The sequence below is a fragment of the Bos indicus x Bos taurus genome, chromosome 17 (assembly GCF_003369695.1).
Source record: "Bos indicus x Bos taurus breed Angus x Brahman F1 hybrid chromosome 17, Bos_hybrid_MaternalHap_v2.0, whole genome shotgun sequence".
NCBI classification, from domain to species: domain Eukaryota; kingdom Metazoa; phylum Chordata; class Mammalia; order Artiodactyla; family Bovidae; genus Bos; species Bos indicus x Bos taurus.
The window spans coordinates 2,310,920-2,325,850 of record NC_040092.1 but is presented as its reverse complement, the minus strand read 5'-3'; the positions used below and the strand labels follow the sequence as shown (position 1 = coordinate 2,325,850).

The window sequence follows — 14,931 nt, the reverse complement described above, 5'->3', positions numbered from 1 at the left end:
GGTGGACCCCTATTTGCATGGCAGCCCCTCCTCTGGCAGAGGCTGGGCGAGAAAAGAAGACCTGGGGCAGCCCAGCCCCACTATGGGGATCAGGAAGCTGTGAGCACCATGGCCTGGACTCCTCTCCTGCTCATGTTCCTCTCTCACTACACAGGTAGGCACAGGCCCCAGGCACCAGGGCTCAGTCCTAGCCTCATCAGCCCCTGGGGTGCAGACTCTGGGAACCTTTCCTGCAGCTCCTGCCCCATCTCCCCTGTATTGTGTCTGCAGGTTCCCTCTCCCAGCCTGTGTTGACTCAGCCGGTCACCGTCTCTGCGTCTCTGGGAGCATCAGCCAGACTCTCCTGCACCCTGAGCAGTGGCTACAATGTTAGCAACTATAGCATATACTGGTATCAGCAGAAGGCAGGGAACCCTCTCCGGTACCTCCTGAGGTTCAAATCAGACTCGGATAAACACCAGGGCTCCGGGGTCCCCAGCCGCTTCTCTGGATCCAAAGATGCCTCGACCAATGCAGGGCTCCTGCTCATCTCTGGGCTGCAGCCCGAGGACGAGGCCGACTACTACTGTGCTGTGTGGCATGGCGACACTAACGCTTACACGGAGCTCCAGACCAGTGAGGAAGTGAGACAGAAACCTCCTCCACTCACCCCTGCTCGTGGCTTGGATGAAGTCTAGTTCAGGGGGTGACTTCCAACTGTCAGATGTTAGACAAGCAACCAATTTTCCATAAACCAGCAGATTTGATAATAATGTATCTTTTGCTTCAGTTTAGCTTTTAGATTGCTAAGTACTCTTATCCAATGCAGGTTTTCTTGGGCAAACATTGCTTGTTCAGAGATAAAAACTTTTCGATGAAGACATTGGCTGAGCCCAGAAGAGGTGGTTTCAGGCCAGGCCCAGCTCAGGGTCAAGGGCTCAATAAGACAGGCTTCTGTGAGTGTTTCACTTGGGATTTTGTGACATAAAAGCCAATAAGCAGAAATGAATTGTATTTTCATTATCATTGTATTATCATTACTGGAGGTAATGACCCTCCAGTTTCTGAAAATAAAACCACTAACTTGTATGATACAATCAATAGAAAACACTTAAAGATAAATCTGAGGAAGATCAGAAGGCTGTGCCCTGAAAAGACGAACATGCAAGAGAAATTAAAGGCACAGTGAACAGTTACTCCTCATCTGTCGTTCAAAACACTGAGTGTCACTGAGATAAGTCATTAAAAGTAGCACAACATCACATTGTAAAGCAATTTGTTGTTCAGTTGCTAAGTCGTGTCTGACTCCATGGACTGCAGCACACCAGGCTTCCCTGTCCCTCACCATCCTGGAGTTTGCCCAAGTTCAAGTCCACTGGGTCCATGAGGCCACCCAACCATCTCAACCTCTGTCATTGCCTTGTCCTCCTGCCCTCAATCTTTCCTAGCAAAAGGAGTTTTCCAATGAGTCATAAATATGAAATTATGCTGAAAATTAATGAGAATGAATAGGGAAATGTTCAAGTCCACAATTACTAAAAATAGTATATAATTTTAAAATGATGTAAATTTAAAAGTAGTTCAAAAATGTGTTACTTTGGTCCCAGAAATAAAAAAAAAACTTAAGATTTGACTGTATTTGTATGATAACAATAAACATTCAGCAAGAAAGATAAAAGAAAATTTGAGCAAGAGTGAAATATTTTCTTCCAGGAAAACAGTGAGTAGCCGGGCTGTGCAGTCCCTGCATTATTTACAGTGTTGCTTCCTTATACCTGTTTCCCTTGAGAACTTGGAGGGGTGTGAGCAGCTGGGACGGGGCAGAGCCCTTAGAGGTCAGAAGGAAGGACGGTGGTTCCTGACACCACACAAGGGTCACTCTGCCTGCTCAGAGTCAGGCTCTGCAGCAGTGACGTGCCACCTGCCCCCTCGCAGCTGAGCACAGAGTCCTGAGCACTGTCTGCGCTGTCTCAGCCGGGCCCATTGTCCAGCTCAGTGCTCAGGTCCTCTAGTCCTGGAAAGAGTGGCAGAGCTGGCGGTGTGAGGTGTCCGGGAACCAACAGGTCCCAGGCAGAGACCCCAGACCACGATGCCTGCGGGTCTCCAGCCCTCAGGAGCCGCGATTGGTCCTTTGGCTCCAGACGCGGTCACTCAGCTTCCTTGACAACTGGGGGCTCCTATCCTTGGACGAAAGAGGAGGAGGACAGGGGTGATGCTGATCCGGGCACCTGGACACAGGTGGTGCCACCACAGTCACCTTCATTCCGTGTCCTGGGAGCTGGGAGCAGAGTTAGCCTCCCTCAGAAAGGTGGCTTCTGCTTTCCAAGCCTATGGGGAGTGAACACGTGGCAGATGTTTTATTTAACTTGGGAAAGAGGAGACCAGGAACTAGTACAGTGGGGTCACGGAGTATAAAAACGAAATGCTTATTATCCACAGGGAAAGGACCTCGAAGCAAGCTGTGTGTGTGTGTGTGTGTGCGTGCGCGCGTGTGTAAGGCACTGCTTCATTTCTAATGAAGGAGAAAGCACCTCCATCCTGCACAGTCGGGAGGCTGCTTCCATGGGGTCGTCACTGTCCTGACCTGACCCTGATAAAAGGAATATGTGTCCCAGACGCCCCTTCAGTCCTGACCCCTGAGCTGCCAAGCACGCCGTGTACACACTGACCCTGAGGGTCGGAGGGGAGCCCACAGACAGCCCTGAGGTCACAGGGGACACAGAACGGGCTCCTGGCCTGAAGGCAAGAAGGAGACAGAGCACAGAGCAGGTCAGGGGCTTCCCTGAGGGCTCTGGTCACCGGGTCACAGGATGTGTGTCTGGGCCAGGGCACCAGGGGGCGCTCGGGGGCCGTTCCGAGGGTGGTTAGGGGGATGGGAGCTGGGACCCTGGCGCTGCCTGGTGGCCTCTGCTCGTGGCTCCCAGCTGTGACCTCCCACCCCAGGGCCACACACAGCCCCGCCCCAGCCCACCCACTGGCCACCCTCAGGCACAGGGGCCTGAGCCAGTGCCCAGGGCCGGATGGGTGCGAGTCATTTGAATGAAAGGCCCCGCCCCCTCTCAGGGTATGAAGAGGGGAAGGAGCGGTGTGGGGACGCTCTGCTCAGCTGTGGGGCCACAGACGGCAGGACGCCCTGACCGTGTCCACCATGGCCTGGTCCCCTCTGCTTCTCACCCTGGGTGCTCTCTGCACAGGTGACTGGATGCAGGGACAGGGGAAGGGCCTGGGGAAGACTCACAGGCCCTGCTCCCTGCTCTCGTGTCTGGACCCCCGAGTCACCATCTCTGTCTGTCCCCCTTCCAGGATCCTGGGCCCAGGCTGTGCTGACTTAGCTGCCCTCCGTGTTCAGGACTTTGGGTCAGAGGGTCACCGTCTCTTGTACTGGAAGCAGCAACAACATTGGGGGTTATTATGTGAGCTGGTACCAACAGCTCCCAGGAAAGGCCCCCAGACTCCTGACCTATGAAATTAGCAAACGACCCCCAGGGGTCCCAGATCGAGTCTCTGGCTCCAAGTCTGGCAACTCAGCCTCTCTGACCAGCTCAGTTCATGCTGAGGACGACACTGATTATTACTGTTTCTCATGGGCTGACGGCTTGAAAGTTTGCACAGTGCTTCAGGCCAGAGAGAAGGAGACAAAAACCTGCTTCCCCCACAGCCATGGGGCTCCCAGGGCAAGGTGTTTGCCCCTCCCTTCCTGGAGTCCCTGAGACCACGGAACCCAGCAGACTGAGTGTGCCCTGACTGCAGCTCCGCTGCCCCCTCAGCTCAACTCCCCTCGCTAGGGCAGCAGCACACAAGGGGTGGTCATACACCCATGGATGACGGAGCTGCTGACTGCAGTTGCCCCCGGCTCCCAGGTCGGAGTCGGCAGCACAGAGCAGGGGGGTCAGTGCTGCCCTTGCTGGGTCACTGGACAGTGAATGCATATCTCTGATCTTCCGTCACAGAAGCATCTCCTGTTAAAGGAAAAGGAAATGGAACTCAGACTTTCCTCAAGTAATTTCCACACAGTCCAGGATCCAGTAAAAATCGTCACTTCTATCAAGAACCAGGAAATTAATTATTGAAGGGAAGTGAGATTGCATAGACATTAATGCTGAGATGCCTCAGATGAGGAAATCAGGTGACAGATATTTTTAGGGATAAGTCTTCAAATCTATTTGATGAGCAAATACAAACACTCTTGGGTCCTAAGGAAAAGGAGATAAATGAACGAAAAAGAAAAAGAATCATGAGAAAAAGTAGTCAGAATCATTTGAAAATAAAATACATGGAAATAAAAGAGAATTCTCTGTATGTTATCAAAGACATGTAAAACTTATTATTTAATTCATTTATTTGTTCACTGACAGAGTGTTTGGTGACAGGAAAAAAGGCAGCCTCTACTTCTTCATAAGGCTCCCAGGTGTCATTAGTGGTAAAGAATCCGCCTGCCCATGCAAGGGACATAAGAGATGTGGGCTCTGTCCCCAGGTTGGGAAGACCTTCTGGAGCAAGAAACGGCTACCCACTCCAGTGTTCACGCCTGAGAATCCATGGACAGAGGAGCCTGGTGGGCTACAGTCCACGGGGTCACAAGAGTCAGACAGGATTGAGAACCAAGCCTCTGAGCAGCACCTTGCTCCTACTCTCACCGCCGTGAACGTTCCCCACATCCGCCACCAGGGGGCGCTGTGCACCTGCTCAGAACTGGCAAAGCCTCACCACACCCACATGGTCCCCTGAGCTGGCCCTGCTCCTGGGCTCAGCGGCCTGAGTTGGACGTGGCGGCAGGTGCTTCCTCTCAGGGGACAGACTCAGAGCCGCGGCCCCCAGGCCTCCTGCTGGGAGTGAAGCTGCACCCGGGGCCGAGCACCCAGAAGTGGAGGGTGAAGGGGTCAGGTGGTCGTCAGTCCCCACCCTCTTCCCACAAAGAGAGGAGGGGAGGAGCCCCCAGAGCCCACCCCGTGCACCCCTCCAGCTCTCCTCAGCCTGCTCCCGCTCCTCCTCATCTCTTTGCTCAGAGTCTCCGCTCCAGCTCACCTCATTCATGACTCCCCCAATCATGAGCCTCTCTCTCTACAAACCTGCACTGTTGACCTGCATGGTCATGACCATGTCAGAAGGTCATGGACGTGTTTCCGATCTTCCTGAACTGGACACTCACTTCCTCGGCCCCTCCTTGAACCTCTCTAACCCCTTCCTTCCCAAGAAGCCTCAGGTCTCTGGGTCTATGTGTGACCCAAGTTCGTTATCCCTCTGCTCCTCTCCAGGTTCCCTTTGTTTCCCAGGGGATCCATGAACCCCTCTAGTAGCTGATTTATCCTGAGTGCTCACACTCCGATCTGTGTGCACATCAAGTGAAGAATCGGGTGGGAGGAGAAACCCTGGTCCTGAGATGAGGGAAACGATTTCTGGCTGAGGAGTGTCTGTGCTCAGCTGCTGTGGGATTGATTTTATGCACAGTGAGCAGAGAAGCTGCTGGGGCCCTCACTGGAAAAGCAGATGCTCTCCCTGGGCTCTACCCCAGGAGGCATTACTGCTGGTCTGTCTGACCATGTCTATGGTCACGTCTGAGATTCCTGAGAACAGCTGATCTGCCTTGTCATGTCCTGTGTCTTATCTCAGATCTGAGGCTGACCCATGGCTCTGATAACTCAGCCTGCCCTGTTTCACAGGTAGAACGTCCTGCTAAGACATGAAAATCCCTCAGTGGAGATCCATAAGTATTAGAAAGACTGGTTCTGGCCCTGCCTCGCTCAGAGGCCAGTAGAATTAAGAATGCCAATATCTTTCTAAATATGTTCTTTTATTTAATAATAAAATTTCATAAGATACCTCTCATGTGATTTAGTTAAAATTGTATTTAATGAACTGAACCTACAAAGAAAATGATGTTTTAAAGACAGTACCGAGGCAATGCAAAATTAAAACAGAACCAGGGTCCAACACAACTTAGCGACTCAACACTTCCTTCAGTTATATTTATGCACCTATTTAAAGTGACGACTTAGATTTCCACTAATCCGTGAACACATTGTGGTTCATTTACAATCTCAGAGTCACACACCCACAGTGCAACACGCACGTGCACTACAGGGTAACAGCCTTGGCTGGTCCTTTCCAACCAAACACTTCCTGAGCTGTGTAATTTCAAAACCAGTTTGGGAGGGTTGACTCTAAGAGCTCTTATCACCAGGTCACAGGGAGTGTGTCTGGATGGGACACAGGGGACATTCCCAGGCAATTCTGAAGAGTTATGCACCCACAGTGTAACTCGGAGTGGGGGAGTGGTCATTTGCATGAAAGGCTCCCAGCCGTGACCTCCCACTCCCAAGCCCCACACAGCCCCGCCCCTGATCTGGCTACCCCAAGGCACAGGGGCCTGACCCAGGGCCCAGGGAAGGTAAGAGAGCTGGGGGATCAGAGACCTAAGGTGTGGGGACAGAGAGCTGGGTGGGGTCAGAGAGCTGGGGGGTCATTTGCATGAAAGGCCCCGCCCCCTCTCAGGGTATGAAGAGGGGAAGGAGCGGTGTGGGGACGCTCTGCTCAGCTGTGGGGCCACAGAAGGCAGAACGCCCTGACCGTGTCCACCATGGCCTGGTCCCCTCTGCTCCTCACCCTGGTCACTCTCTGCACAGGTGACTGGATGGGGGGACAGGGGAAGGGCCCTGGGAAGACTCACAGGCCCTACTCCCTGCTCTTGTGTCTGGACCCCAGAGTCACCATCTCTGTCTCTCCCCCTTCCAGGATCCTGGGCCCAGGCTGTGCTGACCCAGCCGCCCTCCGTGTCCGGGTCCCTGGGACAGAGGGTGACCATCTCCTGCACTGGAAGCAGCAGCAACATCGGTGGTGGTAATTATGTGGGCTGGTACCAACAGATCCCAGGATCGGCCCCCAAAACCCTCATCTATAGGAGTACCAGTCGACCCTCGGGGGTCCCAGACCGATTCTCCGGCTCCAGGTCTGGCAACACGGCCACCTTGACCATCAGCTCGCTCCAGGCCGAAGACGAGGCGGATTACTACTGTGCAACTTACAAAAGTAGTAGTTATCATGGCACAGTGCTCCAGGCCAGGGGAGAAGTGAGACAAAAACCTGCTCTCCTCCAGACATGGGCCTCCTGGGACTGAAACATCTCTGTCAAAGCAGGCACTGTAGCAGCAGCTCTGAAATGGACATAAAATCATATTCATTTCACACGGTGAGAACAAGAGTGTGTGGCCGTACTTCACAACTTCCTGCACGTTTTCACTCAAAATGTCCTCAGCTGCTCTTCCCAGTCCTTCTGCTCCATGTAAGACCATTTAGGGGAAAGGGAATTTGGAATACTCCAACATGTTCAAACACTATCATTTTAATTTCTGATCTTGAGTAGTGTGTTTTCTTATTATTTTCGACTGATATTTTAGAAGAATCTCAACTTAATGGCTGCATTGTTAACTTTCTTCTATAAGGTTGCAGGTATATGAATTCTACTCCTGTTTTTTGTTGGTTTCTCTCAGCACAGGATTGCTGAGCCCCTAGAGCTGGTGCTGCTGTGGGTATCGACATTGGATCAGCAGCCCTGAACTCAGGACTCTTGTGACCGGCAATCAGGGCCTGTGTGTGGAGAGACCCCTGTCCCCTCACAGACCGCAGCTGACTCTGTGGCTCCCTGCACCCTGAGCGGTGACATCAGTTGCCGGGGACCAGCCCCGGCTGATCCAGGGTATTCGAAGCGGGGACGGCGTCGGCGACCTATTTATTTAAATATTTTATCAAAGATATAAAGAGTAATAGGATGAGGATAGCTCAGTAGGAAAATACAGTGAAGAAAAGAGGCTGAATAATTCAGCCAGAAGGTGAGAGAAAGAACGACATGGGGAGACCAAGTTTCGGTGAACAAGGCCCGCACTTTATTTTCCAAAGTAGTTTTTATACCTTAAGTTGTGCATAGAGGATAACGGGGTAAGGGGTGGACAGCAGTTCCTGGTCCTAATCGAAGCCAGGCTTTCAAACTTATCATATGCAAAAGTTCAGGTGAATTACATCATCTTCTGGCCAGGAGGCCTGTTAACATTTTAAGAAACTTATCTTTCTCTAAAGGTGATTATTCCAAAGTCAGGCACCAGCCTCCAAAAAAGCATTGGACAAAGCTGCATTCCTATAGGGCAAAGGTGAGGTGGGCTCAATCAAGAAAAGAATTAACTCAAGGGTCCAAGGTTACAAACATTGAGGCTACTACTTACATTTCTATACACCCATTATATCAATCAATACACTGCCAAGGACACAGTAGGTAAGGGGTATGGAGACTTAGCAGCAAACATTGGCCCAATAAGTGAAAAACCCTTCACCAATACAATTTCTAATCAATCTTTTAACTACTCAAAAGAATCTGTGTTTAGACAGTTTAGAACATCTCCTCCCTCTCACAGCTGGGAGGCTCTGAACAATCACATGTGGCTGAAAAAACCTATTCACGCAGGCTAGAGGATTTCCAAAGGAATTTGTAGGTTGAAACACTGTCACACCCAGGAATTATTAACTGGAGCTGTAAGCTAACACTTTTTTCAGAGAGAGGTAGTGGGGGACAGCCCCCTGTAAAGTCAGAGGTGTAGGTGAAAGCACAAAGCAGAAAGTAGGCAGACTCTGGTTTTGGGGGTAGATGCTCGAGAATTTCCAGGGAGACTCCTGAGGCTTGATCCCGCCTTTGCGTATGCCAAGCCTCCTTCCTCATGACCTTTGCCACGGGCGGAGCTCGCTCCCCGCAATCAGTGTTGGCCGCTCTGCTGTTACTGGAACCAGCAGAAGCCAGTGAGCCCTCCTCCGCCCTCCGATCCTACCACTCAGACTCCAGTAAGAACCAGGCTCCGGGGTCCTCGCAGGTTTTCTGGATCCAAAGATGCCTCGGCCAATGCAGGGCTCCTGCTCGTCTCCGGGCTGCAGCCTGAGGATGAGGCTGACTCTGACCGTGCAGGCTGGTGCAACAGGGCTTCTCACAGCGACACAGGTAGACGGGAAACTGGGACGAGAGGCTCAGCCTGTCAGGGGCTTGTTCTTAGAGCACCGTCAAATGTTAAAGAATACCCCAGAATCCATTAATTCTTGAGGTATGTTCTGGTTCATAATAAGTCTACTCCCAGTTGTACAGTCAGTTTTGCTGAAGTCTCAGAAAATGTAAAGCTTCTGATACCAGTGAAGTGCACCCTGGTCATCCATGTGATCAAGGGAGCCGTGGAGCTGAGCTCCCTCACTGGAGATCAGGAGCAGAAGGCTTTTCCAGATGCGCCTTCAGCAGAGCCCGTGGACCATCCCAGCAGGCAGATCGTCCCCCAGGGTGCGAACCCTACTCCTGAAGGGGCAGAGCAGAGAGCATGAGGAGTGAGGGGCACCGCTGATACATCACAGGAGGCAGGAAAGCCCGGGAGTGGTTCTCCTGACCCACAGGTGCTGGCTCTTCCTGCCCTCCCCTCCTCTCGTCTCCACCCCATTGGAGTATTTCCGACTTCAGGGTTGGGGTGGTCTGTGGACTGTCAGGAGCAGGGGCTCCCCAGGATGTGCCTGTGTACCTCTGCTTGTGATGCCCCCGATGAGCCCAGAGCCAAGGGCCCCACGGCCTGTAGAAGGAACAGCGGGGAAGCGGGGATCACCATGGCATGATGACAAGGGATTCCAGGCAAAGTCCCTGTCTTTGTGATTCAGGACAGAGGTGAGGGACAGTCAGGGGTTCAGCCCTGTTCTCTGGCTCCTGGTGGGTCCACATGCCCAGGATCAAGTCCACACTCCTTGATCACTCTGGACCCCAGCCTGGTGAGGAGGCTGGTCATCAGTGTGACACAGCTCATCACTAACCACAGCCACAGGGAATCCCCGTGTGATGGGGATGTCTGATGAAAGCTTGTCCTCTACTCCCGTGTCGACCCATCACTGCCCTGACCCTGCCTGTGACCTCACCAGTGCTGGTTCAGGTCTCTGCTCTCACTTGTGCTATTAAATCCAGGCAGTCTCACCTCCTCATCCAGGTCCATCATTATGGGGTCCACGAACTGTCCCTTTTTCACTCTGGTCTTCATATACAAGCAGAATGCCCATGTGCCCAGATACACAGGGTCCCTCACAGGTACTGAGCAGGATATCGAGGAAGCAGAAGCCCAGGATCTGTGCCCTGGAGCCCCAGGGGGCCTCTCTTACCCCCCGCACGTTCCTCTCCTGCTCCAGGCTTTGTGCTCTGCCCTGAACCCTGACCCTTAGGGAAGCTGGGTGCCTCCCTTTCCATGGGGATTGCTGCCTGAAGAGCCCTCTTCTCCAGGTACTGGGAGACCCTCCCTGTTAGGATGTGGCTCTCAGACTCCTCACTTGCTCATTTCCTCCTCTTTTGCCTCATGATCTCTCCCCCTTTTCCCTCCCTGCTTCTTTGTTTGAGATGATATTGGATAAATGTCACTATTTTGGACACAGACCTTATAATCCCACCTCCATTAAATCTATGGATTCTAACAATTGAAGGTTAGAACGTTAGACTTCACCATGTCCAATGAAGATCAGGTAACGGTCATAACGGTTTCTCACCAGAGATGAAACCCTTGTCTGGGATGGGTTTCTCAGCCCAGACAAGGATGAGATTCCCATTTATAGGCATAATTTTTTATATCAAACGTTTAATATTGAAAGATTATAAAATTAGACTAAAAACATCTTTAAATATCTGAGTCAAAAAGAAGTACTGTGAGGACCATGATCAAGGGTAAATGAGAACCCCTGGAAGTGACCAAGAAGAGCTTTGTCGTTCCTGAGAGACTCCTATTCTCTTTGCAAAGAGAGAAATAAGAGCAGAGCCATGCAGTCTGGGCTGGGAAGGTCCCGGGAGGCCCTGCAAATTCAACCTTGACTCCTTATCAACCTGGGAAGGAAGCTCAGACAGAATCCTGACCAGGTACCACCCACAGGCACACTGGGAGTTTGAACCCTGGAAACTCGGGTCGGGTGGTTGTGTTCTGGCAGTGAACCCACGAGCTGGGCAGAGCAAACACAGACATCAGGGAATCCTGAAATTCGTTAGTGTATTAGCATACCATTGAGGGGTCTGAGGTCATTCAGTTCAGTTCAGTTCAGTCGCTCAGTCGTGTCCAACTCTTTGTGACCCCATGAATCGCATCACGCCAGGGCTCCCTGTCCATCACCAACTCCCGGAGTTCACCCAAACTCATGCATTGAGTCTGTGATGCCATCCAGCCATCTCATCCTCTGTCGTCCCCTTCTCCTCCTCCCCCAATCCCTCCCAGCATCAGGGTCTTTTCCAATGAGTCAACTCTTCACATGACGTGGCCAAAGTATTGGAGTTTCAGCTTCAGCATCAGTCCTTCCAGTGAACACCCAGGACTGTTCTCCTTTAGGATGGACTGGTTGGATCTCTCATTAGGTACCTGGAAAAATCAATGACCAAGCCCAAACTAGATGAAGGCGACTCATTCTACTGCCCTGGGCGGTGACATCAGGAAGACCCAGCTGCAAGTGTGAGAAAAGCCCTTCCAGGAGGCCGTGGTGTGAAGTGGGGGAGGAGGAGGTCTGAGTCCAGCAGGGGGCGCTGTGGGCCTGTTTCTGAGAGCCCAGGGTCCTGGCCAGGCAGGCTGGCACCTCCTCCCTTGGCTCTTGCCCACGTGGGCAGCAGGGTCCTCACTGGAGGGTGATGTCCTGCACCTGGGCCCCCAGGGGACACGGCAGCTCTCAGCTCAGAGCCACAGGCTTGCCTCTCAGTTCCCGCTGCTCTGTTGTTGGGTCAGTGCCCAGACCTGAAATCCAACTGAGGACAGAGGGACGGTCATACAAGAAGAATGAACTTCCTTCAGGAAACTCGGCCTCCAGGGATACCTGGACAGGGGATAAGAGACCCCTGCAGAGGCTGCGCCATTGCCCACAGAACGCCCGGGTGTTCCCAGTGGAAGAGGGATGCAGGCAAGGACCCGCTGTCACCATCTGTGTCATTTAAAAATGTTCCCTGTTGGGTTATGTGGCAATTTCAACATTTTGAAGTGAACTATGGAAACTGATATTGTGTCAGTTTTTGTGGCTCCATTACTCGTTCCTTCCCGTTTTATTAATACTTTATGTTAACACTTGTAACATGAAATATATGAAATCAGAAGTTCAGCCAAACTGTCATCAATATGTTCATATAATAAGAAAAGAATTCACTAGGAATACATAATAACCCCTTGCACCGCTCCCACTCCCTGCAGCCTCTTCTGCTCCTCTCTTGCTCTTTCCTAAGAGCACCCCTCTAATCCATGACTTTCCTCCCCAATCTGGGCTCCTCTCTACAACCCTTCACCAGCGACCTCCTTCTCCAGACCAACGTCACTCTATCAGGTCATGGGTCAGTTTCCAGGCTTCCTTGACCAGCCTTGTCCTCCCTTGCAACCTCTCTAGCCCTCCTACCAGAGAAGCCTCAGGTCTCCAGACTTCAGTTGTGACCCCAGCTCATCCCCTCCCGGCCAGGGCGGTCACTGCTGCCTTACCTGGACCTCCTTTAACTCAGCCTATCTTCCTATGGTCACTTCTGAGTGTCCGAGGTCAGCAGACCTGCCCTGTCACGCACGTTCCCTCAACTCAGCTCTGAGCTGACCTATGGCTCCCATACCTCAGCCTGCCCTATTTTCACAGGCTGCTCAGAGATAAGCACTCCCCAGTGGAGAGGCAATATGTGGCAGAAAGAGCTGGTTCTAGCCCTGCCTCAGTCAAAGTCCAAACAAGTTAGGAATACAAATATCTTTGTAGAAATATTTTTACTGGATAGTATTTAAAATTTCCTAGGATACCTATGAAGTCATTTAAAAAGAAGTTTTTAATAAAAAAAGAACTTACGATGATAATTAGTTTTCCAGAACTGTACCCTTGTAAGTGAAAAATTAAGAGAGAACGTCGATTTTCCGTCAGTTTAATTCATGCACAGATTTTAAGGAATGACTGTAGATTTTCACTAATCCATTACCACATTTGGTTCGTTTAAAATCTCACACACCCAGAGTGTAACACCTCACCAGTGCAGGGCAAGCTACAGTCAACCGTTCTTTTCCAACCAATCACTTCGACCTCTACCTTCTCTAACCTGCTATTTGGGATGGTTGGTCCTAACAGCTATTACGTATCAGGATCCCTGGGGACACAACCTGCTCAGAGCCCTTCAGAGTCTCAATAAAAACTGCCAGGAGCATCACCAGGCCTGCACCCTTCAGCTGGTGCCCTGTGCCTGCAGGAAAGACGCCCGGGAGGGGCCACTTCATAAGACAGGCCATAGGACAGGGTCCAGCGTGTGGAAGCCTTCACACACAGTAAGTTCTGTTCAGTTCAGTAGCTCAGTCATGTCCGACTCTTTGCGACCCCATGGACTGCAGCACGCCAGGCTTCCCTGTCCATCACCAACTCCTGGAGTTTACTCAAACTCATGTCCATTGAGTTGGAGATGCCATCCAACCATCTCATCCTCTGTCATCTGCTTTTCCTCCTTTCCTCAATCTTTCCCAGCATCAGGGTCTTTTCAAATGAGTCAGTTCTTTGCATCAGGTGGCCAAAGTATTGGAGCTTCAGCTTCAGTATCAGTCCATCCAATGAACATTCAGGACTGATTTCCTTTAGGATGGACTGGTTGGATCTCCTTACAGTCCAATGGACTCTCAAAAGTCTCCTGCAACACCAGAGTTCAAAAGCATCATTTCTTTGGTGCTCAGCTGTCTTTATAGTCCAACTCTCAACTTTTCCATGACTACTGGAAAAACCATAGCTTTGACTAGACAGACCTTTGTTGGCAAAGTCATGTATCTGCTTTTTAATATGCTGTCTAGGTTGGTCATAGCTTTTCTTCCAAGGAGCAAGCATCTTTTAATTTCATGGCTGCAGTCCCCATCTGCAGTGATTTGGAGCCCAAACGTGAAGTCTGTCAGTTTCCACTGTTTCCCCATCTATTTGCCATGAAGTGATGGGACCAGATGCCATGACCTTAGTTTTCGAAATGTTCGGTTTTAATCCAACTTTTTCACTCTCCTCTTTCGCTTTCATCAAGAGGCTCTTTTGTTCAAACACATGGTAAAGATCCAGGCGTTTAGGAATGCTGAGTCCCACCTCAGGCCTCTCTCCACACCTTCACCCCCTCCTCAGAGAACTGCCCCCTCTTCCTCATTGCTGAGGGGACGCACAGAGGAAGGAGGGCTCTGCCCACCAGGGAGGAGGCCCACAGAGGAGGGACCCTGCTGTCCTGCACAGAAGGAGACCCACTTTCCCGCTCCGGGGCCGGCACTGCCCTGACCTGATCCTGATCTGAGAGGAATTTGTGTCTCAGATGCCCCTCGGTCCTGACCCCTGAGCAGTCATGGAAGCCCTGGACAGATTCATCCTGAGGATTTGAGGGGAGCCCATGATGGCCCTGAGCTCAGGGGGACACAGAAGGGGCACCTGGCCTGGTGCTAAAGAGGGGACAGTGCACAGAGCAGGAGGCAGGATCTGTCCTTGAGGGCTCTGCTCTCCAGGTCACAGGATGTGTGTCTGGGCCTGGACAAGGGGTGGGGGGCGCTCGGGGTCCATTTCTGAAGCTGGGTGGTGGGAGGCAGAGCTGGCCCCCCCGACAGAGCTCCCTGACAAGGCCTGGTGGCCTCTGCTCAGGGCTCCCAGCTGTGACTCCCATTCCTGAGACCCACAGAGCCCTACCCCTGACAACTCTCTGGCCACCGTCAGGCATAGAGACCTGGCCCAGGGCCTGGGAGGGTCAGTGTGATGCACGGGATCCTTTGCATGAAAGGACCCTCCCCCTCTCAGGGTATGAAGAGGGGAAGGAGCGGTGTGGGGACACTCTGCTCAGCTGTGAGGCTACAGAAGGCAGGACACCCTGACTGTGTCCACCATGGCCTGGTCCCCTCTGCTCCTCACCCTGGTCGCTCTCTTCACAGGTGACTGGATGTGGGGACAGGGGAAGGGCCCTGGGAAGACTCACAGGCC

The 14,931-nt window shown here is 51.9% G+C and overlaps 2 gene segments (V, D, J or C); both read left to right on the top strand.

The window, feature by feature from the left end:
- The first annotated feature begins 56 nt into the window (after window positions 1–56).
- LOC113907279 lies at window positions 57–1,656 on the top strand. The segment is given in 2 exon segments: window positions 57–154; window positions 271–1,656. Coding segments are annotated over 2 exon segments (453 nt in total).
- A 4,846-nt stretch (window positions 1,657–6,502) lies between these two features.
- On the top strand, window positions 6,503–7,329 carry LOC113907280. The segment is given in 2 exon segments: window positions 6,503–6,602; window positions 6,712–7,329. Coding segments are annotated over 2 exon segments (429 nt in total).
- The last annotated feature ends 7,602 nt before the right edge of the window (window positions 7,330–14,931 follow it).